General features: G+C 63.9%; 1 protein-coding gene across 1 annotated transcript; it reads left to right on the forward strand.

The window, feature by feature from the left end:
• Window positions 1–554: 554 nt before the first annotated feature.
• On the forward strand, window positions 555–25,161 carry NPDC1 (neural proliferation, differentiation and control 1). The gene is given in 9 exon segments (XM_075772238.1): window positions 555–726; window positions 14,846–14,989; window positions 20,831–20,938; window positions 21,072–21,251; window positions 21,378–21,444; window positions 21,909–22,108; window positions 22,111–22,228; window positions 22,348–22,444; window positions 23,443–25,161. Coding segments are annotated over 9 exon segments (1,086 nt in total). The 5' UTR covers window positions 555–632; the 3' UTR covers window positions 23,521–25,161.
• The last annotated feature ends 1,141 nt before the right edge of the window (window positions 25,162–26,302 follow it).

A 26,302-nucleotide genomic window follows, 5' to 3' on the forward strand; every position in this document is an offset into this window, starting at 1 on the left:
GTTTAGAGGAGGATGGTTTTGAGGGCAGAATAAACCCAATTTAAACCATTTTATAATTCTATGATAAAAGAGGGGAGATTTAGATTCGATGTTAGGAAGAAATCCTTCCCTGTGAGGGTGCTGAGGCCCTGGCACAGGTTGCCCCGAGAAGCTGTGGCTGCCCCTGGCTCCCTGGCAGTGTTCAAGGCCAGGTTGGATGGGGCTTTGGGCAACCTGGGCTAGTGGAGGGTGTCCCTGCCCATGGCAGGGGTGGGACTGGGTGGGCTGTGAGGTCCCTTCCCACCCAAACCGTTCTAGGATTCTATGAATTTAGACACCCTCAACATCTATGGAGGGATCTGGTGTCCGGCACGCAGCCCCTCCGCCCCGCAATTTGGCCATCAGGGAGGTGGACATCACGCACCGGCCCCCTCAGAGGGCTATCCCCCCCTCAATCCCACGGGTGGGCTGCGGGGGGATGCTGGCAGGAATGGGGGCTCCGGCGGTCCAGTCACGACGCTGCAGAAGGGGCGGGGCTAGGCCCGGGCCCCGCCCCCTCTGAGCCCCGCCTCCTCCGCCGGGCCCCGCCCCCTCCGCGCCCCTCCACCGCCCGCAGCCGCCGCGGCCCTCACGCCCGCCCGTGTCGGTGGAGGATGGTGGCGGCCCGGGGTGCTGCCGCCCGCCGCGGAGCGCTGCTGCTACTGCTCACCGCCCTGGGGGCCTGCCGCCTGCGCCTCGCCCGTGCCGGTGAGTGAGCCTGCGTGTGTGTCGTGTGTGTGTCCCCCTCCGTCGTGTCCGTGTTGCTCCCCCCCCCTTGTCAGTGTGTCCTCCCTCCCCCGCGGAGGACCGTGGATGATTGTGTCCGCTTCCCAAGGGGCCCGCGGGGCCCCTCCCACGCGAACCCGGTGCGGTTGCCCCCCGTCCCCACCCCCGCGAGGGCTCCGCATCCGTGGGTGCTCAGGCTCCCAGCCCCCGTGTCCCTCCCGTGCCCACCCCGCCCAACGTCCGGGAGGGGGCCGAGAAGCCGCCGTGGGTTAGGGGCCGCTCAGCATCCTTCCCCCCGGGCTGCGTGGTCCACACGTCCCCACGGCCTGAAAGCACGGTGGGAAACGGCCCGTGGGCTCCCCCCCCCCCACGCAGCCGCACTCCCAGCCAGGCCCCGCAGTGCTCCCCGGGGGACGGGCAGTGCCGCGCCATCGCCCTCCTGCCCGCTGCTGCAGGCAGGGCCCGGGCAGCGGGTGGCACGGGCACAGGGCTGGCCCCGCAGCGGTTTGGGGTGGCAGGAGGCACCCACGGACGTGTGCCTGATCCTGGGGCGGGGGGGGGGAGCGGGGGCTCGTGGGAGCGGCCCTACGCTGTGGGCTGTGCGAAGCGCCTTTATCGGGGAAAAAAAGAGTCAAAACCAAAACCCACCCAAACAAACAAAATCTCCAGTAAAGGTGCCGTGGTGACCCAGCCGTCCCGGGGAGCTGCCGGGGCACCCCAACAGCTCACCTGCCTGGCGTCGCTCCCTCGAGGGGAGCAGCATCGTCGCACCGCGGGGCTGAATCGGTGTCAGAGGCGTTCCTCCTCTCTCCCAGGGCAGAAAAAACCGTGTGGCTTTCATTTCCCTCCCCGCAGCACCGCCTTCAGCCTTTTTACTGTTTTCCTAAGCGTTGTTTCGGGGGTTTAGGGTTTGGTTTTGTCTCATTTTTTTTTTTAGTTTTGGGGTCTAGGTTAGTGCATTTCCCCTCCCGGTGGGCCTGGCACTGGACGTGCGCCGTGTCCCCTTGCTCTGTGCCCGCTGCTGGGGTGCGTGGGGCTGCGATGGGCATAAACACCACCCCTCCAAAAACCCTAGCCAGCTCCGAGCGTTCCTGCCTGCGGGGAAACCTGGGGCTGCCCGCTCTGCCCGCACGGGCAGGGAGCTGCGGTGTCCCTGCCTGCGGGACAGCGTGTCTCCGGGCAGGTGCTTTCCGCCTCGCTGGCTGCGGGAGCGGGGAGTGCCTCCTGGCTCCCAGCATTGTTTGCCGATCCGATATTGCTCTCCCTGCTCTGGCTCACCGGAGGGGCGGACGCCGGGCAGGCAGCCTGCCATGAGCCGGGGACGGCGCGGCCTCGCCGTGCTCCCGCCTGCTCTGTGGGAGGGAGGGAAGGTGCAATGGTGGTTTTTTTTTTTAATCTCCCAGTGGTTCAAAACATCCGGGTCTCCCCATGCTGGGGAGCTGGCGGCAGAGGTGGGGATGCTCCTCTGCTCTCCTTCTCCCCGCGTGTCGAGGTGGCCTGGTCGGGGGTGCCGGTGACGCAGGCTGCAATGGGAGGAAGGAGATCCGGGCGGCTCTGATGCATCTACCGGTGATCCGGTGCAATCTCCGCCGCCTCTGAATTTAAGGGGTTGAGGGGATAAGCTGGCCTGGCCGTGCTGCTCAGGGCCGCTGTGCCTGTGGGCTGTCACTGTGCCGGGGGGTGAGGGGGTAGCAGAGTTTCCCCTTCCCTCCCTTCCCAGCCCCAGGGGCGCCGGAGACAAGGCAAGAGCGAGGGGCCTCGCTCCAGCGGCTGGGTTATCGCACGCTCTCGGCACAGGCGGGGTTGGGATGGACGGCTCAACCTCTTTCCCCCAAGCGAAAGCTGGGGATGGTTTCTTTGTGCTGTTTCCAATCACGTTGTCGTACCGCCCAGAAATGCCGGCAGCGGCATCCCACTGGTGGGAGGTCAGGTTTGTGTGGCAGGCAGCGGTGGGGAGCTCTGGGCTGGTTTCTCCTGGGGATCCCTGGGATGGCTGGGGTGCCTGGAGGAGCATCCCTGGGATGCTGAGCAGGGAAAGGAGTTGCTGTCCTGTCCCCGCAGCCTTCCTCCCCGAGCACAGTGGGGCAGGGGAAATGTTTATAATTTCCCTTCCTGGGCAGATGGGGCAGAGCTCGGCTTTGTCTGGGGACGGCTGCACGGTGGAGGCGGCAGGGCCAGGGCCAGCTCGCGCTCTGCAGCGTGCAGGTGCAGCTGGCTCCTGGCGAGGAGAGAGCTGGGAGAGAAGGTCCTGGACCACCGTACCCACGTCCTCCAGCCCCTGCGGCTTTGGCAAAGCTTCTTCAAATGGGGGCTGACATCTCCCCCTCCCTACCTTCATCTGCCGGTGCTGCAACCCAGAGGCCCCTGCAATAGGTGCCATCTCCCAGGATGCGGCGGCACATGGCACGGTGACATCCTCGTCTTGCCGAGGGCCTGATCCCAGCTGGAGGAAGGGCAGCTGCTGGCTTTGGAGGTGATGCAGCTGGTGGTTTAGTTTTGGTTGGTGCTCCTTAGTTGTGGTTTTTCCCCACGTGTGTCTATCCAGCACACCCGCAGAAATGCTTCCTCGCCTGTTTTCTGGCTGCATTTCCTGGAGCATTAGTGAGAGCCGGACTTCTCACCCCTTCTCAAGTAATTTGGTTGCCAAATTTAATCTATTATTAACAAAAAAAGATTTTCCAAATGGGATAATGGGCAAGAACCTCTGTTTTTAATAACCCTGAAAACCCCGGCCCAGCTGCCGCAGCCAGCACTTTGCATCAGAAACACCCAGAGAAGCTGTTCGGCAGAAAACGAGTGGTCCTTTCCAGTCCAAGTGACCCATTTGGCCACATGTGAACTGCCGGCTCCTCACTGCCTTTCCTCCTCATGCCGCTCCCCAGGGATGCGGGTGGGACCACGGGTGCTGGCACTGATAGCGGCTGCCCCAGCTCTGCGGTAGTGCAGGGACTTCTCGAGGTGCAGAGCTGGGCACAGCACGGCAGGAACCATCCCCTACGAAGTCCTCACGGCTCAGCCTGTGGTGGAATTGTCCGTGGCTTTTCATTTGCGTGCTTTGCAATCGCTGCACTGGGGAGGGAGCCACGGCGGGGCTGGGGGGCAGCGGGCTGTCCCCAGGGACCGCCATCCTGAACGCTGAAGCTGGGGCGGCTCCAAGCCCCTTTGGGAGCGTCGCAGCGGTGCCCAGTGCTGTGCCCGGGGCCTTTGCAGGGGAGCGGCTGCCCTGCAGAGCCTCCCAGGACCCTGCCCCGCAGGTGAGCAGGGGGTGGTCTCTGAGCCCCCCGACATTGCACGGGTCGGTCTGCAGAAAGCCGATATTTCCAGCCCCAGCTTTTTTTTGAGATGCACAGAAGGTCGCCGGAGTCCCCCGATAGCGGTGGTAATGGTGGGCAACGGTCCTGCTCAGCGGTGTACAGCCACCCTGTCGGGGTGTCCTCTGCCACGCTGGTGCAGACCAAGTGTCTCCTGCGTGGCAGCTGGGGTGGCACTCCCCTGGGAGCTGCCTGTTGCTCCCAAGTTTAATTTTCTGTGTGATTTTATTCTTGGAGATAACGTTCACCCCATGTTCTCTGGGGTTACATTTGCTCGGCTGGCTCCCGCTATGAGAAATGAGCCCTTGTGGGTATTGAGGTGTGGGGGGAGCTGGGGACATGGTGCATGAGCAGCCCACTGGGGCTCCGTGGGTCGGTGCCTGCCCCTGGGGCTCTGTCTGCTGGCATGGGGAGGGGAAACTGATGGAAAGAGAGCTCCGTGATCCCTGTGGTCCCAATTCCTGACGCAGTCAGCATCAGGGAAGAGTTTATGGAAGAAACGCGGTGAAAGTCCCTCCTCTACTTTCACTGCAGCTTGTTGGGGACCCACAAACCCATGTGAGCCCCCGCTGTGCCCTGTGGGTGCCGGCGTGGGGAGGGCTGGAGCTGGGGGTGGGAGACCCTGGTCCCGCAGCCCAGGAGTCGCTGCAGTTACACTGTGCGGGGTCGCACTTTTCAGATCTGCAGTTTCCCTGGCGGCTCTGGGTGCAGGTTTGGGGTCCCTCGAGGATCTGGAGCGGGACCCTGGCCTAGCCCCAGGGCTGCGCTGCCTGGAGGGGGCTCCCTGGGGCTGCCTTGGCCCCGCAGAGCCGCCCCCCTCCCCAGGGACCCTCGCTGCCCGGGGGGAGCCTGGGCCCTTCCGCAGCGCAGAGGGGAAGACGAGTCCAGGACGTTCGCCTGACATGTCTCTTCTGGACCATGGGCGTATTAAGGGAGGTAATCAGCTTAGCTCCGCCGCACGCTTACGGGGGAGGCTGGGGACGGGAGGGGTGACAGCGTGATAGGAACACTGGGGACAGGGAGGCTCGTGGTGCTGGGGGGACTAGAGGGGTGATGGGGATGTTGGGGACAGGAGAGGGGTGACAGGGTAGCAGGGGTGCCAGGGACAATGGGGACAGGAGGGGTCATGGGGTGGCCAGAGTGCTGAGGACAGGAGAGATATGGGGATGTTGGGGACAGGAGGGGTGACAGCACAGTGCGGGCACTGGGAACAGGAGGGTTGATGAGGGGTGCTGGGGATGTTGTGGAGCAGAGGGATTGTGGGGTGATGGAGGTGCCAGGGACAGGAGAAATGACAGGGTGGCCTCTCCCCAGGTGTGGGGTACTGGGTCCCCAGGCACTGGGGACAGGAGCTGCCATTGGTCCCATCCCTGCGTTAATCCCATGAACAGGGTGCCCTGGTGCGTTGTCCCTACAGGGGGCTCTGGGCCTGGTCCCCAGTGGGTGCAGTGGCTCTCCTGGGCCCGGTGCCCCCCAAAACCCCAGGGCACGGCCCTAGCACTGCTGCCAGTGCTGGGGCATCTCCCTCCCACGTCCCTCATCTCTGTGGCCTCGCCTGGGCTATACTGACTGCCGCTGCTGTGGGGGTGACCAGAGCACTGAATAGTGGCAGCAGGCCTGTAATTAGCCACTACGTAAGCTAATGACAATTGCAACGGGAAGAAACTGGCCATTAAGTGCACTTTGAATTGGAGGAAGGAAGCGCAGCCTGAGCAGGTCACGGTCTCTGCCTCTTCCCGTCCCAGGCACAGTGGTCTGGCAGCTGCCTGCCGAACCAGCGCACCCCGTGGCGTGTTGCTGGGGTCTCCCCTGCATGGGTGGAAGGGGGCAAAGCCCTTGCAGGAGGGAGGCTTGCTCTTTGGTGGGGGGACCCATCGCTTCAGGTGGGTGACACGAGTTGTCAGCTGGTGTGCTGGCGGAGTCCCTGGCTCACCGTGCCACAGGGGTCCCCCGAGCCCGTGGCCCCTGCTCCCTACCTGTAGAGAGGGCCATAGAGGTGGAGGGAAAGAGGTGCCAGCGCTCCTGGGGACCCCGTGGCACTCGCATGCGGGAGGAGCAGCTCTGCCCTGGGGAGCTCATGCTCTCGCATCTGTCAGGGATTATTTCCCAGCCACCCGCTAAGCCGGGAGAGAGGGCGGCCCCGGTAAGCTGTCGGTTACATGACCCATCCTGCGGCCGTAATTCTTGGCTTCCTGGCTGGAAAGGAGAGGGTTTCCCTGAGACATCCGACTCTTAGTGGGGATAAAACTAAAAGCCAAAAGAAATCTCCAGGTCCAGCTGTTTTGGCACCATCTGCAGCCCTTTTCCAGGAGCCCTGGGATGCAGCTGTCCGTCCCACGGGCCCCCCATTTTCTAGGCTCTCTGCCCCGGTGGGACACAATGTCCCACAGGTCTTCATTGCCGGTGGCTGCTGAGTCAGCGTGGGTGCAGCTGCGGGTGCAGCCCGAGTGGGGTGGGGTGAGGCAGCCCCAGCTTTTCCGCCTACCTCTCACCTTGCATGTTCATCGGGGTGCAGGCTGCCTGCCCAGGGGTCCCCGTTCACGAGCCATTGGAAAGCCATAAGGGTCGGCCCCGATAACCCTGGCACCTGCTGATACGTGGCTGTGTCCCCAAACCACCGTTTCAGGGTGATGGGCTGGTGGGAGCAGGGTGGACGGACTCCCCACCCTGAGCGAAGCCGCGTGTGCTGCTGCCGCTACCTCTGAGCTGCCCGAGGGTGTTTAATCAGCAAAATCGTGCTGGTGCATCTTTACCAAGGGCTGCAAAATGGCTCCCAGCGGCGTGGGATGGCAGCGAGGTGTGGGAGGGTTTTGGCTTTGCCAAAGAGCATCTGGCCCCAGTGGGCGCGGCGGTGCTTCACCGGGGAGCTGCCGCTCCGAGGTTTTATTCCCAGCCCGGCGGTGGGAGCGCACAGGAGCGTGCGGCTGCTTGCAGATGACCGAGCTGTGCCGGTGCAGCTGTGCCGGCCCTTGGCCTGGCAGTCCCTCAGGTGCTCAGCTTGGTGGGGGGGCTGCCATCTCCCACCTCCCTGCTGGCAGCAGCGGGTCTGCAGGGAGAGCTCACCGGTGGTGGTGGCTCTGCTCTGCCACGGCTCACCGGGCGGGCAGGTGCCCTGGCAGACCGGTCTTTGTGGGTGCTGCCCTGCTGATGGGTCGGTGCCCAGTCAGTGCCAGGAGGGCAGATCTGGAGCTGAGCCCTTCGCTTGAGGCTGCTCAGGGCTTCAGGTGGGTCCGTGCTAGGAGCAGAGCTGTAAAGCCCCCTGCACCGCAGGGCGCATCCCGCCCCGGTGCAGACGTGGCGGTGGTGCCAGGGCTGTCCAGCCCCTGCGATGCCAGCACAGTGAGGGTCTGGCACGTCGCACCACCCATTGGGGTGTCCCAGAGCAGCGTGGGGATGTGAGGAGGGGTCCCCCCTCGCCAGTGGAGCCGCCATGCTGTGCACCTGGCGTCAGCACGCTGTGCCCGTGCGGAGCCAGCCCTGGTAACCCGCTTGTGGCGGCGCTCAGACCACCGGCTGTTTCACTTGTCGCACTGTGCCAAACCTCGGAGCCCAGCCAGTAAAAAAGGAATTTAAAAAAAACCCAACCCGTGCCCCAGCGAGCTCTGGGCAGATAACGAAGCCCGTTGGTATTTGCGTGAGCAAAACCTGATAAACAAGACCGAAAGCGGGTGGTTCAAGCTGCAAAGAACAGCAAGGTGCTTTTTGGCATGGGGTGGCAGCAGGGACAGCCTGGGGTCCCCGATATGGGTGGGTGCACACCCAGCCGAGCTGGGGCTGGCAATGCAGAGCCAGCAGCAGGTTTGGGCAGACAGCACCAGGGAAATGGCATACGGCGTCTGGTTTTCCTTTTCCTTTTTTTTTTCTTTTTTTAATTTCTTCTCTTCCTGAATATCTGAAGCAAAGCACTTGTGGCTGGAGACAGCCCTGGCACCGCGGGGTCAGCCAGCACGGCTGCCCTGAGCAGCTGGAGGGGGGCAGCGAGCCAGGGCCAGAGCCGGCAGCACCCAGAGCCAGCCAGGCTGGGGGCCAGGGGGATCTCTCACGGCTCGGTGCCCCCCTCACCTGCAGTAGGTGAGGAGCTCACGTCCTCTGCTGCCTCCTGGCTCTGCCCAGTCCCTGCTGGGGTCTGGAGCTGCGGTTTGCCAGAGCTGTTTCCATCTGCCTGGCTGCCATCTCCCCTTCCTGCAGCCCCATCCATCCAACTCCTCTTCCTCTGGTGCACCAGGTGGGTTGCCAGGGCAGGCAACAGGGCGGGCTTTTCTGGCCGGTTAAGGGATTTCAGTAGCAGTGACACAAAATCCTGCTCCCTTGGCCTGGCAGAGGGAGGGTGCCTGGTGCTCCCCCTTCTCCCAGTCCAGCATCACAGGAGCAACTTGAGATTTTGGGGTGCTTGTAGGCAGGTTCTGCTCTAGAGCGGGGACGGGCTCTGGGGTAACGCCAGCTGTTGGGGATGTGAAGTGTTTGGGGTTGCCAAGGGTTTGGCATCCCCCCACCTCTGGGGAAGCCTGGCTCAGCCCCTCCTGGCCCTCCGTTCGCCCCTCGGCATTGAACCTGGAGGGGGACAAGGCTCTGGGAGCCTGGCGTGATGGCCTCAGGGCTGCAGCCGGTAGCTGCCCGCACGCGGCTCCAAAGGCCCCTGCCCACCCCGCACTCGCTCCGTCTCTTCCTGGCACTGGGTATACACCACGCTGCCTGTACTGCGGGGCTCCAGCGCGGGGAGCCCTCCCTGCTGCGCCTGCCCCTGGGGCTGGTGGCTTGGGAGCAGCCAGCAGTGGCATTTCAGCCAGGTGACTGCCTGTGGTGGCATTTTCCATTGCTCCTGGGTGGGGGACGCTGCCCGCGAGACCGTACCCTTGGTGAGAGCACAGTGCAGCTGAGGTGTTTGCTGGGCAGGCAGGGCAGGCAGCGGGGATGCTGCCGGGGATCCCCATGTGGACAACCCTGTCCCCCAGCCTGCGGTGCGGGGCTGCCGACACTGTCTCTTAGCCATGACGTAAGCCATGCTGGGGACTGTCTCTGCTGGGGTGCTGGGCCAGACCTCGGTGCCCACCTGGCTGAACCAGAAAAGCTGGAAGCTGGGACACGAGCCCATGTGGCCTCGGGGACAGGAATCCTGGTGGCGCGTGGCCTTTGCCTGAGCAAACCTGCTGAAGCAAAACACCAAGAAGCGCTTTCAGCTGCAGAATGCTCTCTGGTGGGCTGGCGCACGCCGGGGCTGCTGCAGGAGGGGGTGGCGGGGTGAGCGCCATGACGTGGCCAGCGTCCCCCCCGCTCCTGGTTTGCCGGAGTTGGCATTTGTGGAGAGCCCCGCTGTGCCGCCTCCGTGTGCGGGAGGGGTCTCCGTCTGCTGCATTTTCGGGGGCAGGAGCACGGCGGTGACGTGAGCAGCTGGAGGCAGCGGCAGGGCTCCCGCGGGGGCTGCCGAAGTGGTGGCAGAGCTGCGCTGGCCGGGGCTGTGATGCTGGTGGCTGTGCCCGGGGAGGGGGGATCGTTGCTGGAGGTACGGCCGTGCTGGGAGCCCAGCTCCCTCTGCCTGTTTTCGGGTGCAAGCAGCAGCAGGGCAGGGGGGACATGGCTGAGTCAGGGAGCCCGGCAGGACTCAGGGCCGCCGGCACGGTGTCCGTCCCGCAGTCGGCATGTGCAGCGGGAGCAGTGCCAGGCCTGGGGCTCCTGCCTGGGCAACCCCAAACATCCAGCCCGGCTTTTGCGGCATTCCTGTGGCTGCTGATCGTCAAGGTGGTGGCCGGCCTGCCGGCTCATCCCAGGGGCCGTGTCCCTGGGCACGGGGGCAGTGAGGCTGTGGCTTTTGGGTCTTCCCCTGCCTGCTGCTGGACAGGAGCACTGCCCCGGCCTGGAGTGGCTGCGGGGCAGAGGGAAGTGAGACTTCAGGGGCTGGCGTGAGGTGTGGGGCAGCACGCCTGCCTGCCTGCCTGCCTGCCTGCCTGCCTGCCCGGGGCTGGCTCCAGCCCTGCAGAGCCAGGAGCAATTTGCAGAACAAGGAGAGCCTCAGACGGTGCCAGCTCACAGCCAAAATGCTGGGAGGGCAGGCAGGCTGCAGGCAGGTCCCACAGCAGGTCCTACATCACCTGGCTGGAGGAGGGAGTGACCTTGGAGTGGAGCTGGCAGACACTGTGCTGCTGTGGGACCCGGACCGCTGCTGGCAGTCTGTTGTGCCCTCCTTGGCCGTAGTTGTCCCTCCGGCTGCAGCCGTGCACCAGTGTGCAGAGGCTCAACATGGGAGTGGAGACCCGCACGCCTGTTCCCTGGGCACCCCGATATCCCCCCACACCCAGCGTGGCCCTGTGCCCTTGCTGCTGTGCGGGGCCGGACCCCCGCGGCCCAGAGGCAGACTGCTGCTGGCAGGCAGGCCTGAGCTCTGCGCCCGCTCGTCCGCTGCGGCTGATGCCCAGTGGGCTCTGCCAGCTCATGCCGCTGGCACCAGGGTCCTGTCAGCCGGGAGGCTGGGCGTTGGCGTTGCAGTACATGGAGCGTAAGCACTCGGACCAGTGTTCAGCGCTAATTAATTATCCTCTTACGTTAACTTTTATCTCTCTATCTGTGGCAGTGACACTGCGGGAGCAGTTCCTGCCTTCCCAGCCACCCAGATGTCCTCCCTGGTGTTATTGTGGGGTTTTTTCACCTGTGTGTTTTGGCACAAGTATTGAAAAAACACCTCACATGGGGCCATGACTGCCAGCAGCTCTGTGCCCTGCCCGGCCATGGTGAGACGCTGCTGGACCCTACGGCGTTTGGAGGGGTGCAGTGGGCACCCCCTATTGCAGGCGCTCTGCTTCTGTTGGGCCCCATCCTGGGTGCCCGGCACGGCTCTCCCCAGGCTGGGTCCTCAGGACTGGGGGTGTTGTGCTGAGCTCTCCCCCTCGGATAACTCATCCGGGGGTGTGCGTGTGGAGCTTGCACGCCAGCGTTTCCTCCTGTGCACAGGGCTGTTCCCGCTCCCACGCCTCCCTGGCTCGCACTGACCCACTGTTTGTCTTTCTGTGCCGGCTGCACGTGTCCTGCTTGCCTGCTGGCCTTGGGCTCAGCTCCTGCCTGCACTTCTGCCTGCAGGGAGCCACCCTGCCTTCCCCAGCACCGGCAGCTTGTCCCAGTCCAAATCCCTGTTTAATGGGTTACCGCTGGTTGCGCTGAGCTGGGCTCACTGCCCACCTGCATGGGAGGTTTGCACCGTGGCAGCCACGGTGGGATGGAGCATCCCCCCCTCCACGCCCCCCAGCACGTCTGGGCTGTGGCGTCCCGGCTGTGCTGTGGCTGGCGCTGGCTTTGGACTCCGTGGTGTTGCACGGTCCTTTTGCTTCACCTTACAGCTGGTGTGCACCATCCTGCCAGTGGGTCTGTGCTGCCCTGCCATGTCCCCGACCCCTGGGACCAGCCTGGGCCCCTCCTCCGTGTCCCACCCGTGGCCAGGCTGTCCATCCTGCCCCAGCAGCCAGTGGAGCTGCCATGCTGGGCCGCACTGATCCAAGCAGGGGGCATGGTTGGGGCAGGGGAATCCCAAGTTCTCCCAGACTCAACAGCAGCCCCAGGGAGCAGAGGCAAGACTGAGGAGCTGCAGCCTGCAAGCTGGCACTGGCGCAGGTGGGCGGTATGGCTGTGGCACGGCCACTGCTGGGGTGCAAACAGGACCCACGTGCTGCGCCAGCCCCAGCACCCGCCTTGGGATGCATGTGTAGGAGGGGGGACCTATGGCCAGGGTGCTGTGCTGGGGAAGCCAGGTGGTAGGGAGGGTCAGGTACACCCCGAGACGGGAGCTGGACCCCACCATCTGCCTGCTGCGGCGCCGGGCAGGGTGGCATTGCCCACCTGGGACACATGTGGGTGTGCAGAGCTGAGCACGGAGGGCCAGCGAGGGGTGGGGAGTGGCAGCCCCTCAGGGTGGTGGTAGTCGGAGATGCCCCTGTGACTCCTGGGTGCCGGCACACACCCAGCCTGGCCAGGGAGCAGCTGCTGGACTTTGGGGTGGGCTCAGAGAGTGGCAGAGCCCCTGCAGGACCCTCACCCTGCAGGGTGCCCACACCCAATATCTGTTTGCTAACCACCGATTGATTACAGATGGGGAGCTTAATTAGATCAGTGCCTGCCTGTCTCGCTCTTAATCCCAGCCTGTGACAGCTGGGCAAGCACAGCTCGTTCCTCAAACAGAGATAACGACCTTTTATATATTCCAGGCTGGGGTTTATTTAATCGGTTGCTGGGCACTGGCTCGGGGCTGTCCCCTGCCTCTGCCCCCCCCCATCTTGCCTCCCACTGCCCCAAGGTGGCTCTGAGGGTCCCGCCGGGGTCTCACGGTGCTGCCTGGCTGCAAGTGCTGGGTGACCCGCACTGGGTGGCTTCCTCCCACCAGTGAACAGCTGTCAGCAGCACCTGTTTGGGGGGGACGTGTTTCCATGGACCCATGGCGGGGGTCTCTGGCATGTCCCCTGGGGATGTGGCGTGTCCCCGCACCTGGGGCTGCACAGCACCAAAACCTCCTCCTGCCCCCGAGCAGCCACAGGTTTCAACTGTTCTGTGGTTTCAAAACAACGTGGCCTTGACAGCAAGCCTGGGGCAGGCAAAGCCGGCAGCCGAGTCCGGTTTCTGTGCTTAAATGTCCGATTATTTTCCCATTAAGCATTAATTCTTCCCCAGCCGCCTGGCCGAGCCCTGCACCATCACTAGGGAGCAAACCTGGCTCCTGGGGGCATGGGTGGTCTCTGACCCCCACGCCAAGTGAATTCCCTCCAGGGTGCTGTACCTGGCACGGGGTTCAGACAGCGCTAATTGCTGCCCTAATTGCAGCTGCTAAGGAAACCCTGCCCGCAAGAGAAACCACTGCGGCAAACCTGGAGGGTGACGAATGCAATGCCCCGTGGGGTGCAGTGGGGTCCGGGCAGCCTGGGGGCCATTGGTAGGGGTCACACCCTCCGGTGAGCAGTTTTAGGGTGAAATAGGGCCCCGCAAAGGGGGACTTGTAGGTGGCATCCTGCTTGGCATCCAGCATGTGTTTCTTTGGGGTGGCATCCTGCTCGGTGCCTGCGCCCTTGCTGGGGGAGCAGAGCTGCCGTGGTGGCTCCATCCTGTGCTGGGACTCTTCACCACGCCGTGCCTGGGCACAGCAGCAGCTGCCCTGCACGCCCCCGCCGTGCTGCAGGGATGGGGATGTTCAAGATCACCCTCAAAGTCGGGGTGCCCCCTCTCGTGGGGTGCTTGGTGCCGTGCTGGGGCTGTCCCCGGTGTTGTTGCCGTCCCCGGGGGACGGGCAGATGGAGGGCGCTTTGCCCGCGGTGTGGGCGTGGGTGGCCGAGGGCTGGCGGGGATGGCTCAGGGAGCGTGGGACGGTGCTGGGACCTGGCTCCTGCCGTGACTCATCGTGGGGCCGGGGGCGGCCAGGCCTGGCCCTACTCCCGGTGAGAGCCCCGCCACGGTGCTCTCCTGCCTGCTGCTGCCTGCGGGAAAGGTGCTGGCATGGCCACGCCTGGCAAGGTGGAGAGTGGGGCTAGGGCAGCTGTGTGCTGCACCCCCCATCCAGCTGTGCAGCCCCCATCCAGCTGTGCCCAGCCCAGGACATCAGTGCACTGAGTACCTGACTCCGCACTGCCACCAGCTCGCAAGGGAGCGATGTCTGTGCTCGTGCCATGGCAGTGCCAGCAGCGTCACCGTCCCTGACAGCAGCTCCTGCTGCTGTCGCTGAAAGCCAGGACCCCAGACTGTCCCTGCAGCCCCACGCCACAGGTGAGACCTGTGTGCTGGCCCTGCGTGTCACCGTCCTGGCTGGTCACGGTTCTCTCCATCTCTGCGCATGGTTTGCCGCCATCACCTGGTCTCAGGACTCGGCTTTGCATAGGACCCAGGGACTTTGTGTCCCCCCAGGCGGCTGGCTGCCTTGAGCCAGGCTGTGGTAAGGAACTGGGGCTGCTCCTGGCCATGACAGCACTGCCACAGCGTGTTGGGTCTGGATGAGGTCAGAGCACGGGGGGCTCGTGCCTGTCCCCAGGCAGTGAAGTCTCCAGGTGGAAACAAGAATGCCCCATAAAGCCACAAAGGCGGTTTGGGGTGCGGTGCATTGCCGGGGAGGGCTGGGTCCCACCGGTTTCCCGTCATGATGTTAAAGAGATGGAAACCAATGCTGCTGCCTGTGATGACCTGTCATAGCCGTGCTGAGGCTTGGGGGGGGGTTGGTTTGGGGTGGGGTTTTTTTGTTTGACAGCTACCACAGGAGCATTGGTTTGTGTTGGTTGGATTTCAGCCATCAGCCGGCTCGGCCACTGCCTGCGTGGTGCAGGCAGGGGCTGGACACTCTCGTTGCTGCCCGCTCTGCGGGACTTGGGGTGTCCTGCAGCACCCTGGGGCTTGGGGTGTCCCATGGGATGGTGACACCCTGGGGCTTGGGGTGTCCTGTGGGATGGTGGCACCCTGGGACTTGTGGCACCCCACGGGATGGTGGCACCCTGGGGCTTGGGGTCCCATGCGGGAGGACGGGCACTGCCTGCTCTTCCCTGCACAGGTCATAAAATCATGGAATATCTCAAGTTGGAAGGGACACATAAGGATCATCAAGGCCAACTCAGATCGTTAGAGCCCATGTTTGATTGCAGTCAGTAATGGCTTTGCGAAGGCAAAGGGGGGCTGAGGGGCAGCTCTGGTGAGGCACATCCGCACCCGTTAACCACAGTGGGACCTGCCCTCCGCGGGGGCCCGGGGCAGCGGGGTCCCATGCCAAGAGGCCATGGACAGACCCAGCGGAACATTTGACCCCTCTCCTCCTCCTGACCTGTTTTCTCCTGTCCCCACAGCAGCGTCGTGTCCCCGGAGCCTGGACTGTGTCCTGCAGCGCCGGGAGTTCTGCCCGCCGGGGTCGGGTGCCTGCGGCCCCTGCCTGCCCCCCTTCCAGGAGGACGACCGCGGGCGATGCGTCCCGAAGCAGCTCTCACCCAGCGGTAGGTGCATCCTCCCTTCAGCGGCCCCTTCTGCACCCCCTGCCCTACGCTGCCTGCAAACCTGCCTGCAAACCTGCCCCGCACCTCTGCAGCTCCAGGAGGTTCCCATGCCTGGGGGGCAGCCCCCCACCCCAGCAGCAGCCCTGCTCCCTCTCACCCCAAGCCCCAGCTCGCCACAGTTGTGGGGTGGTCATGGGACTGGTGGGAAGCGTGTGGGCCCGACCCCTCTCCTTGTGCATCCTCCTGCAGCTGTGCTGGCGACCAGATGTGCCGCTGGGCCCTGCCAGCACCCAGGGGTGCCCAGGAGCCCAGGGATGGGAGGGGCCCGGGTGGCTGCGAGGGCACTCTGGGCTCTGCCTGGCCGCTCGGGGCTGGGGTCTTTTCAGAGTCGGGGACGTGGCCACACAGAGCCCCAGGCTTTGCAGGAGCGGGGTAGTGGCTTTCGACGCGCAGAGCTGTGACTCGTGCAGACCCCGTGGCTGAGGGCAAAGAGGCGCCTCCCCGGTCCCAGGGCTGAGCCATGCCCGTGTTCGGGATTTCCCTGGTTCCCGCTGGTTTGAGATGTTGGGCTGCGGTTCGAGGCTGCCATGTCCTCCCCTGGTGACATCCAGCATCCATGCCGGGAGGGCTGGAATCGGCAGCACGGGGTAAGAGCCCTGCCTGGCTGCGTGCGAGGGCACCAAGGGCTGCACCGGGTGTCATTCCCCAGCTCCCTTCCCGAGGGGCCTGTGGGGCTCTGGCAGCCTGGGTGCAGCTGTGCCAGTGGGCAGAGAGATGGGCAGAGCATCCCTGGGGAGCAGCAGCCTGTGGTCACCCATGCCACCCTGCACAGGGCTCTCCCACCCACCGTTGCAGCGTGTGGAGGGTGTTCCTGGCGCAGCCGCAGCACCTGGACCCCAGCACGGCCGCACGGCGCTGGGGGCTGGGCACGGGCATTTTTTAGGGTGACGCTCAACTCTTCGTGCAGCTCGGAAAGCTGTAGGCGGAGCTGCTTCTGTGCCCCCCACCTTGTGGTTTTTCTTGCAGATTCAATGAGCAGTCAAACTAAGACTGTAATTATGGCTCTACCCAATTATTTTTGCTTTAACTAAAGTGGAGCGTGGGGAAGGAGTCAGGACCCGGCCGTGCCCTCGCACGCTGCTCCAGAGGACCACCTGGGTGCAGGGCGGGGGCTCTCGAGATGCATCAGCATCTTTCTCCAGCCCACCCTTCTCTGCCTGCTTTTTGCTCCTGCTGCCCCCAAACCCCTTTTGCTAAGGGGGGGGTTGGTTTTGCCATGGCGGGCAGAGCCCATGGTCCCTCCTGGAGCCCAGCTCCTGCCTGTGGCATTGCCCGCCCCCACCCCAAGGCCTGGGGAGCTCCTGAAATGGTGTGGGGGGGCTCGTCCCATGCCACGTGGTGTGGCTGGGGAGGACAAGCAGTGTCTCGCCGGGCCGTGGCAGGACCCAGAGAGGTGGCTCCCCCCGCACCTGAGCCGCCACCTGCATGGAGGGGTCCTCTGGGTTTTTGGGGGGGGTGCTTTGTGTTCTGGTTCCCATGTCTTGGGCCCGCCACCACACAGCCAGAGCTGCCCTTTGCCCACGGCTCAGCCTGTGCTTTGCAGCGGGTGGGCACATGGGGATGGCAGAGCCCTTTGTGCCATCAGCCTCCTGGCAGGAGGATCATCCCTTGAATCAGAGGGGAGACCCCCAGAGCGGAGCCCTGGCTCTGTGCAGCCCTTTGCCCCTCAGGCAGAGGGGCCGGGCTGTGCTGGTATGGGGGTGATGGCAGGGGGGATGAGAGACGGGATGGGGTTTGGCAGCGAGCAGGGACGCAATGGGCAGATGTTCCCTGCCACGGGCTCCACATCCACCAGTACCAAATGGCTTTAACAGTTGTTTGTGGTTTATTTCTTAATGTGAAGTCTTGGGAGCAAATTCCCCTCTCAGAAGGGCTGCATATGCACCGGCATCTCCATAGCAGCCCCGCTCCATGCTGGCTTCGGCAGGGAGATGCAGCCATGGTAGTATCCTCTGCCGACTTCTCTGGGACCCTGGTAGTGTCCTCTCCCAGCTTTGTCAGGGAGATCCTCTGAGAGGATGCTGGAAGGATGGAGACCATCCCAGGCTCTCTCCCGGCCCTGTCTTACTGCCTCAAGCAAAGTCACCAGCTTTTGGCAGCAAAAGTGTGGGTATGGGTGGGGGGGAAAGGGGGCTCCCCTCCTAAATCCTCTGTTTTAGCATACGGGGGAGCAGTAGTGTCCTGAAAACGCCCAGCTCCTTTTGGCAGGGAGGCACCGATTTTTTCCACGAGTGCTTTTGCATCCTACCTGTACCTCGGTCTGGTGGCAGCACCCAGCTGCCTGGTGCAACCGGGGGACCCTGCAAGGATGCAGAGGGGCTGCGAGAGCTGCATTTATGGGGGGAGACGGAATGCAAACGGGGGGGGCTGCCAACGCTCAAGGATGCCTAACCCTTTAAAGGGGCTGCCCACGCAGCCCAATACAGTTAGGCATCCTAGAGCCCCTTGCGACTGCCAGTGACGCCAGTCCCGGGATCCCAGCTGCCACCGTGCTTGCTGCCGCGCCATCCCCGCAATTGGTTGCAGCTCCTGGCAAGAATGTGGGCAGCAGCTGGGGCTTTTCTCCTCTAGCGTACCTGTGCAGGCAGGCAGGTGCCAAGAGCAGGTTTTTTTGGGGTGAAAAGCAGCGTTTTGGGGGTCTCAGGAGGGCAATGCACATGAGCGGCATGTTCCTGCGATTGGTGACAGTGTGCACGAGTGTCTTGGCGTACCTGGCACAGCACCAGCATGGAGGTGAGGCGGGATGCGCGGGACCTCATGGCACGGTACATCCCACTTCAGCAGCCGGCTGCCTGCACCTCACTGGCGCTGCCTGCGCAGTGGTCTCAGCCCCTGAAACGCTGCCAGCGCCGTGGTGCTACGTGCTGTTTGAACACGCCGCCGTGGGTTTGCATGATGCGGTTTGGGCTGGTGGGTCCTGTCCCTGCTCCCACTTGATCCTGCTGGAACAGAGTCGGGGCTGAGCCCCATCAGGCTGTGGGAAGCACTTTGGGAAGAGGGGGGAAAGGGGGGGGGGGCAGCTTCTGGGCCTGAGGATTCCCCCGTCCCTGCTTGCTGTGCTGCCAGCAGCCAGGAGAACATCAGCCATCCTGGGGCAGCATTAGAGAAATAAGTAGATTTGTAGGAATTTTGTGCCCTCCTGTGGAGACTGTCAACATCAGGTTCCCTCCAACTGGGATAGAAGCTGCTCCCTGCTGTCCCCAGCCCCTCAGGGTAACAGGGGAGACCCCTGCATGCATCCCAGGGGTGAGCCCTGGGGACCCTGAGGAGGGGAAAGCCCCGGGGAGGGGCCAGGAGGGGGAGAGCGGCTGGGCTGGAGCGCTGAGTGCCACCCTGGCTGTGCCCTCCCCGCTGCAGGCGGGTGGTGGGACTTACCATGAGAGGGCACCCGTGCCCTGTGCCTGCCCAGCGTGCCAAACTCGCTGCAGGAGGGCTGGGGGGGCTCTGGGGCACCCCCATCTCCGCTCCTCTTGCAGCAAGAGCCAGGGCCTGGGGCAGCCAGGCAGGAATCGGGGCTCAGTCCCTGTTCCCTGGGGAGCACCCCTGGGCCGGCATTTCACCGCAGCGTTTCACCCACCCACGGTGCCGGCAGGGTCTGGCCATCGGTGCCAGGCTGTTTGTGCCCCAGAAACATTGTGGGGTGGCAGATGTGGCATCACCAGAGGAAACCTTGGCTGCCAAACAAAACAGGGGTGCGAGGGGGGTTAGTACTGAAAGGGAACTTGGTACTAAAGCTGGCGTACATGGGAGCAGCACGGCCCGGGTGCTGCTGGCAATTGCAGAAACCACAAATGACACAACTGCCTTGGTTTGCCTTGTGCTGCTTCGCACGGCGGGAGGCTCAGAGCTGCTCCTGCTGATTTTCCAGCTTTTTTTTTTTTTTTTTTTCCTTTTCCAATCACATCACATTCATCCTCTTGAAGTGTCAGTGGTTGCAGCCACATCTGCCCAAGGCCAAGGGGTGTCGGGGCAGGGCTGGGCTGTGCACCCTGTTACCGGCAGCACCAACGCAGCCTGTTCCCCCAGGCCTGATGGTGACACACGTGGGCATGGGCAGGGCTGCGCCCTGGGTCCCGTGGGAATAGGGACGGGCCTTGCACTGGGTACAGCAGGGTGCTGGTGCTGGGCTGTCCCCTCGTGGGCACCACGCTGTCCCCATGGGGTGCAGGGCTGTCCCCATGAGGCACCAGGATGTCTCCCTCCCGGGCACCACGCTGTCCCCACGGGGCACCGGGCTGTCCCACTCGGTCCCACGCTGCCTGCCCTGCCCAGTGGGATCGCCTGGCCCCGTGTCTGCACCCCGGCACTGTGGCACTTACCCGTTGGGCACAGCCCCAGACCTGGCACCGCCTGGCCGTGGTGCTGCTTTGCAAACCGCTTTGGGGGTGGAAATAATGGGGTGCAAAGAGATGGGGAAACCCAGGGCATGTGGGGCACTCTGGCCCCTGCCAAAGACAGGAGGCTGGGGGGGGGGCAGGGACGGTGCATTTTCATGCCTTTGTTTAAAGCAAGTGTCTCCTTTTAAACTGGTTTTTGGCTTGCATGGCTCTGAGTCACAGGCAGCTGAGGGGCCTTTGTGCCCAGCTCCGGAGGGAATTGGGGTTTATTTCCAAACCCTGGGAGCAAGGACAGAGTCCAGAAGAGCTATAATTGTTACCACCTTGAAGTGTCAGGGAACTGAGCTGCTGGTACCACCTCACCTTTGTGTGTCTCGATTTACCCCTCCAGGGCTTCCCGCTGGGGACAGCCTGAATACAGCAGTGCTGGGGCAGAGGGAGCAGGAATGGGGACAGGAACGTCTCTGGCCTTTGAAGTTGAGTTTAATCCTGTTAAAAGCAGAATGCTGAGCGTCAGAGCTGGACTCTGCTCGGTGAGCCTGAGGACAGCAGCTCCATTCCTGCTCCCAGCTGTCACCCTGCGGGTGGGCACCCCGGGCCGGGGTGGGGGTCCTGCCCGTGCCCCACGCCACAGGGGGACCCGGCCCTTTGTGGGTCCTTGGTGTGCACTGGGCACAGGCATGGGCTGGAGCAGCCACCCATGAAATGCCCAGCCAGCCCTGGGGATACCTGATGGTCCTCACTGAATGGGGCACCCCGACCCCCTCCCCAAAGGGGCCGCATCCTGCCAGGCACTGGGGAGAAACTGGCCTCTCAGCTGGAGCGAGGGTTCCCACCAGCTCCTGGACAGCCCTGGACAAGCCCTGCTCTGGGGTGGCTCCAGCCCCTGGGGCTGTACAGAACAATTTGGGGTGAAAACCAGCATTCAGGTGTCCCCTGCCTGCTCTTGAAGTGGCCCCCCGCCCACAGCAGACCTGCGGTTCACCCTGCCAGAGCTGCCCCGCACACCCTGCAGCAGTGGGGCAGCTCTGGGGTGTCTCTCCTGGTGCAGCTTGTGTCCCTCCTCGCTCAGGGCCGTTGTGTGGCCGCAGGTGCAGGGACACGGGGCAGGTCCTGAGCAGCGGGAGCCAGCAGCCTGCCTGCTCCTACAGGGCTCTGCAGGACCCACTGGCACAAGGGCAGCTGCAGCCGCTGTTGCTCCTGCAGCCTCCAACGTTTGTGGGGTAAAAAGCATCCCAAAAGCAGCGAGGAGACGTGCAGGTCCTGGGTGTCAGCTTTGTGTGTCAGAGGGCTGCATCCGAGTGCGGTTGGACTTCAAACCACCCACGTTTGCTCATGCTGGGTCATGAGCCCCTTCTCGGGGAGATGCTGGGTCCAGCCCCGGGGCTGGACACGCAGCCACATCCCGGGGTGCCGATCTGATGCCCGCTCTCCCCCCGTGCAGGACGAACATCCATTCCCAGCTTGGAGAAAGAAATCGATTTTCTGGCGGATGTGCTGGCCAGGCAAGAGGCTCCTCGCCCCCACCCGCTGCGGGATGCCAAGCCCAGGAGTAAGTGCCTGCTCCCACCGCTCTCCACAGCGGTGCTGGGTCCTCGTGGCAGCCAGACCCTGCACCCCGGGCTGGTTTGCCCTCCAGAGCTGCCTGGGTGCTGCTCTGCTCACAGCTCTACCTTCTCCTGCAGCCACTCTGGTCCCTGCCGGCAGCAGACAGCACGTGGCCAGTGGGCTGAAAGAAGGGCTTCTGCAGCGGGGTCACGCCAGCGGCAAGGCAGCTGCCACCCTCCCCACCTTCACCACTGCCACAGTCCAGAAATACCCAGTGGAGGCATCCCCCATCCCTTCAAATGATGGCATGGTGCTCGGTGAGACCCCGGGGTCAGGCGGCTCGTGGGACGGGGTTTCACGTCCTTGCTGGGGAAGCGTGGGCTGGTGGCACTGTGCCACCGGGCTCACCCACTGTCCCTCTGTCCCCCCCTCCACCTCTGCAGGGCTGATCGTGGTGTGCACGGTGGCTGGGATCTCAGCGCTGATCGTGGCTGCGGTGTGCTGGTGCAGGTGAGCCAGGGGCTGCTGGTGCCAGTCAGTCCTTCAGTGTCCTCATGCCCACGGGAGTGTGTTCCTGTGCTTCCCGGGCATGTGGCGGGGTTTGGAGGAGAGGTAATAGCTGCCCTTGCCAGTCCCATGCAGACGTGCCATGGCGACTGGGACCACTGGGATAGGACGTCTGCCAGTCGGGGCTGGAGGACAGCAGTGGGACACCCTCGTGCCCGGCACAGGCTCCTGGGAGCAGGTGGCACCTGGTTTGGGCATCACTGTGGCGCTGGGCACTGACACCCTTGGCATGGCGGTGCCTCGTGCCCAGGCCCCACAGGATGGAGGTGGCTGTGCCTGGGGATGCCGCCTGTCGTGGGTGCCATCGCAGGGAACAGGGATGCAGGTGGGAGGACTGAGACCCCTGGGGGGTTGCTGGCTCCCATATGGAGCCGGCTCCTGGCGACCGCTCTCCTCTCCCCTGGCAGGCTGCAGAAGGAGGTCAGGCTGGCGCAGAAAGCAGACTACTCAGCACAGAGAGTGGCCAGTCCCCTACCCTACGACAAGATCTCGGTAAGGCGCCCGCATCCCTCCTTTCAGGGTGTTTGGTGCTCGGGCCAGGCATGTACTCTGCTTGAGGGGCTTCCAACATGGTGGGAGACACCCGCCAGCTGGGCTGGGGGCTCTCCGCAGCCCTGCCTCCACGGCTGTCCTTGCTCTCTCCACAGCCCGGGGACAAGACGCTGGCTCAGAGTGCCCAGATGTACCACTACCAGCACCAAAAGCAGCAGATGCTCTCCATGGAGAAGTAAGCAGCTCCCGGGAGCAGACAGCAGACCCAGCCACGTGTCCGTGCCCTGCCTTTAACTGGGGTGTCATCAATCTTACCCCTGGGCTTCACACCCTCTCTGCATCCTCTCCCCCCAGGCATAAAGAGGAGCCCAAGCTGCCGGACTCGGCATCGTCGGATGAGGAGAACGAGGATGGAGACTTCACTGTGTATGAGTGCCCCGGGCTGGCTCCGGTATGGCGGGTGCAGAGCGGCCGGGGGACACCCCGTGCATGCAGGGTGGGATCCAACACATGCCCGGGATGTGCAGTTCCTTGCGAGGAGCCTTTTACACACATCCTTCATCAAACCCCGAGATGGTCCAACCCCTCTGCTTCCCCCCTGTGCCTTGGCCAGGTCCCACTGGAGCTCTCCAGTGGGCAGGAGTGGGTGCCCTGGCATGGGTGCCCCAGCACGGGCCATGCCCTGGGGAGCACTGCCCCGTGGCCCCAGGAGTGGAGAGCTGGAGCAGCCCTGGGCAGACCCAGCCCACCGTCCCTGCGGTGCCACAGACGTGGTCACCTCGGGCTCCTGGGCACCGGGACCGGGGAGCTGGTCCTGGTGCCTCCCCAGTGCCTGGGGACGTGGGACCCCTCAAAGCCAGGGGGGACTTTCCTGGTGGCAGGATACTCTGGGGAAGGGCAGCTCCTAACAGCCCTGGGTACAAAGAGCACAAAGAGACCCGAAAGGAGCCTTTCACATGGTAATGGCTGCGGAGCCCGGCCATCAGGCCCCAGATTAAGGGTCATCATTAGGTCTTTACAGGCCCATTAAAGGGCACTTGATGGCAGGCAGGCAGTCTGGGCAAGGAACCCCATTTCTGCAAACCGCCCCCCCTCCCGGCTGGGAGTCCTGCCTTGCGGTCCCCAGTCTGGGCAAGGAACGCCATTCCTGCCATCCAGACTGGGGGACCCGTCGGGGGGTCCCCAGCCAGACTGGGGGGGTCCCATCCCACCCGGGACCATGGGTTTTGCACACCATCATCCCATCCCAGCATCCCTGGGGTGACAACGGGGTCCTGGTGTGTGTCCCCCCAGCCCAGCCCACGAGATGCCCCCCCATCCTCCTTCCTTCCTGCTGGGCTGGGGTTCAGACCCAAACACCTTGGGACAGGGAGGCTTAACCCCAACCCCCAGCTGGTTTCTGACCTCCTGCCTTTTCCTTCCCCCATCCCGCTCCCTCCACCACCGCAGACCGGAGAAATGGAAGTGAGGAACCCGCTGTTTGACGACTCCTCCTTACACCCCTCCAACCCCAAGTCACACCAGTAACACCCCTTCTCTCCTCCGCCCGAGCTTGCTACGGACTGTATGCCCAATGCCGAAGCCCAGCGGGGCGGCCGCACCGGAGGGGCACCCGCAGCCGGGCGAAGGGGCGCAGGCCCTGCGCTGCCAGACTGTTCGACGCCTGCCCAATAAACACCCACTAACAGCTATGGGAGGGGGGGATCGCCCCCATTTCCAGCGTCCTTGTCCTCTTTGCTGCTGTGATCGTGTCTCTGCCTTGCCCTTGGCTCACTGCTCTCGGGGACATGCCAGCCCCTGTGGGGGGGGCAGCCACTGCCTTGGCACGGAAACTGGGGGGGCCACAGCGCTGTCTCTGCATTTGGCTTTGAGGAGAGGGCTGCCGCCCTGGCTGCGGCTGGGCTGATGCAACAGCAGCTGGGAAAGGGCTGGAGAGGGGGTTGGAGAGCGAGAGAGGGCCCAGGGTGGTCTGGGCACACTGGTGTCTGCAGGGGAAGGCATCAAGGCTGCCAGCCTGCCCAGAGCCCCCCTGCCAGGGACAGAGACTTTCCCCGGAGTGGGTAGCATCGCTAAAGGCTCTTGTGCCTGGTCAGCCCCCTCCGCCCCAGCCCAGGCAGCCCCTGGGTGCAGGGTCCCACTCCGGGAGCCAGGGGCAGGATCAAGCTCGGGCAGGCGCTGGCATCGCTCCCTGGGACGCGCCTTCAGATACCGCCCTGCACGGTGCCTGGCCAGGAGCACCTCTTCTAGGGGTGCTGGTCCTCGGGGGCCCTGGGGCGCAGACAGTCCCACTACCACTGTGGCCTGGGACCCCATGCTGGGCTGTGCCAGTGGAGGTGGAAGCTTTCCTCATGGCACCCCTGGGTGCTGTCTGGGCTCTCACCCTGGGCCTCTGTGGGGTGAACGCTGAGAAAAGGCTCAGGGTTTTGTTTTTAAGCCTGTGTGGCCGTGGGGGAGGAAGGAGCAAGACTGGGGGCGGGGGGGAGGCTCAGGAGGCTGGGAGGGGTAGCCAAGGCACAGTGGCTTTGCTGCGCTGCTTCTCTGGCCCATAGAGCCCGTGCCCTTTGCAAGCAACCCTGTGGAGCCCGGCCCAGCGCTCCCTCCGGGCATCCCCCCCGTGGCAGGGGACAGTCTCCACGGCACCATCCCGGGCACCTCCTGGGCTCCAGAGACCCCCTGCACCCCTCCACTGCCTGTGTCTGCATCCAGGCTCACCAGCCCCCACCAACAAGTCCTTGCTCAGAGCCCAGCACCGTTCCCCAAAGCCTCCCCGGTGTGTTGGCCACGACCCCTCCAGCGTGAGGCCTGGGTCATGTTTTGGGTTGCTTTTCACAGATGTGGCTTCATGTCCGGACCCTGGCACAGATCACCACAGGTGGCCTCATGAATGCATGGGAGCTGTTGCACGCGCGGGAGCCATTGCACGCTCAGGAGCTGTTGCATATGCAGGCAGGCATGGGCAGGGCAGGCAGCAGCGGCAGTGCCGGTGAGCGGTGGTGGTGTGGGACTGTCGCCGGCGGGGCCGCTGGCAGAGGCCGTCACTGCACAGATTGTTTCCCTGCACCCTGCTCCCTTACCCCTGGGCTGCTGCCCTTCTCCCCACGCCCCTTGTTGTTGTATGGATTGTAGTTCTTTTAAAAGATTTTATTAAACGACCATGTTTGAGACCCATGCGAGTGTGTGGTATGGGGCCAGGCTCCCCGCTGTGGGGCCCTCGGCTCAGAGTGCCCCTTTCAGGAGTGGGGTGGGATGGGGGGGACAGAGAGGGAGGGTGCTGCGGGTCCCCCATCCCAAATCCTTCCCCAGGAAATAGCGAAAGCAGCTGTCCTGCTGCTGCAGCTGGTGTAGCCTCTGAACCCTTCCCAAGGGTTTCCCCAGACCCAGCAAGAACCAGAGGTTTTTTTTCCTTGCTTCTCAGCATTTGCCAGGAGAGGTTTCCCCAGTGAAGGGCTGGGTGGGAGCCCCTGGCTGTGCCTGCCTGCACCCAGCCCTGCAGCACCCAGCGCCCACCCGCCCCCGTCGCCCCTCCCGGCTCCCAGGGCTGGGCCCTTCACACCTCGGCCGGGCTGGCAGATAAGGGCTATCTATGGTGTCCCCGCATTGTGTGGAGCCTGAGCTCCTCTCCCGGCCCTTTGATCACGCCAGCCCCCCATCAGGCTGATACAATCTCGTCTCCTCCTGGTTTCGGCAGCCTGGAGGGTGGGTGCTGACTCACCACCAAAGCACCCGGGCACCATCCGGCATGGTCCCATCAGCCCCACTCGTGGGTGGCACTGGGGTCTCCAGCTGCAGCCCCAGGCAGACAGCATTGCACCCCAGATCACCCAGGGCCACCCCAAGGCTCACCCCTGGGGCAACCCAGCCTTGCACACCCCTCTCTGAGATCCTTAAACTCGTCCTCCCTTTGCTCTTAGAGCCCAGCAGCTCTCAGAGCATGCTGAGGCTTTTTGGGAAGCTCTAGCTTTGAGAAAAACCCAGCTGCTCTTCCTGGGAAGACGCCCCTTGCTCAGGGTCCCCCTGGGAACCTGTCCCCCCACTGCTTGTCTGGGGACAGAAGAGTCATTTGTCCTGGGATGCTGTCTCTGCCGCAGACATTCCAGGACAGCCCGGGGCTGGGTGCAGGGTCTGTGCTCAGCCCCAGCCTGTCCGTGCCTCGGTTTCCCCAGCTGTAAAACAGCAGGGAGAACCAGCTGATGTGTTCAGGCACTGCGGTGATATGGGTGATACCCGAATTACACCCCAGGCTCTGTCATGCAGAGGCCTTTTTAATGAGGGCACAGATCTGGACCAGACCATCCTCCAGGACTTTCAT

Source organism: Balearica regulorum, chromosome 20, assembly GCF_011004875.1.
Source record: "Balearica regulorum gibbericeps isolate bBalReg1 chromosome 20, bBalReg1.pri, whole genome shotgun sequence".
In the NCBI taxonomy this organism is placed as follows: Eukaryota; Metazoa; Chordata; class Aves; order Gruiformes; family Gruidae; genus Balearica; species Balearica regulorum.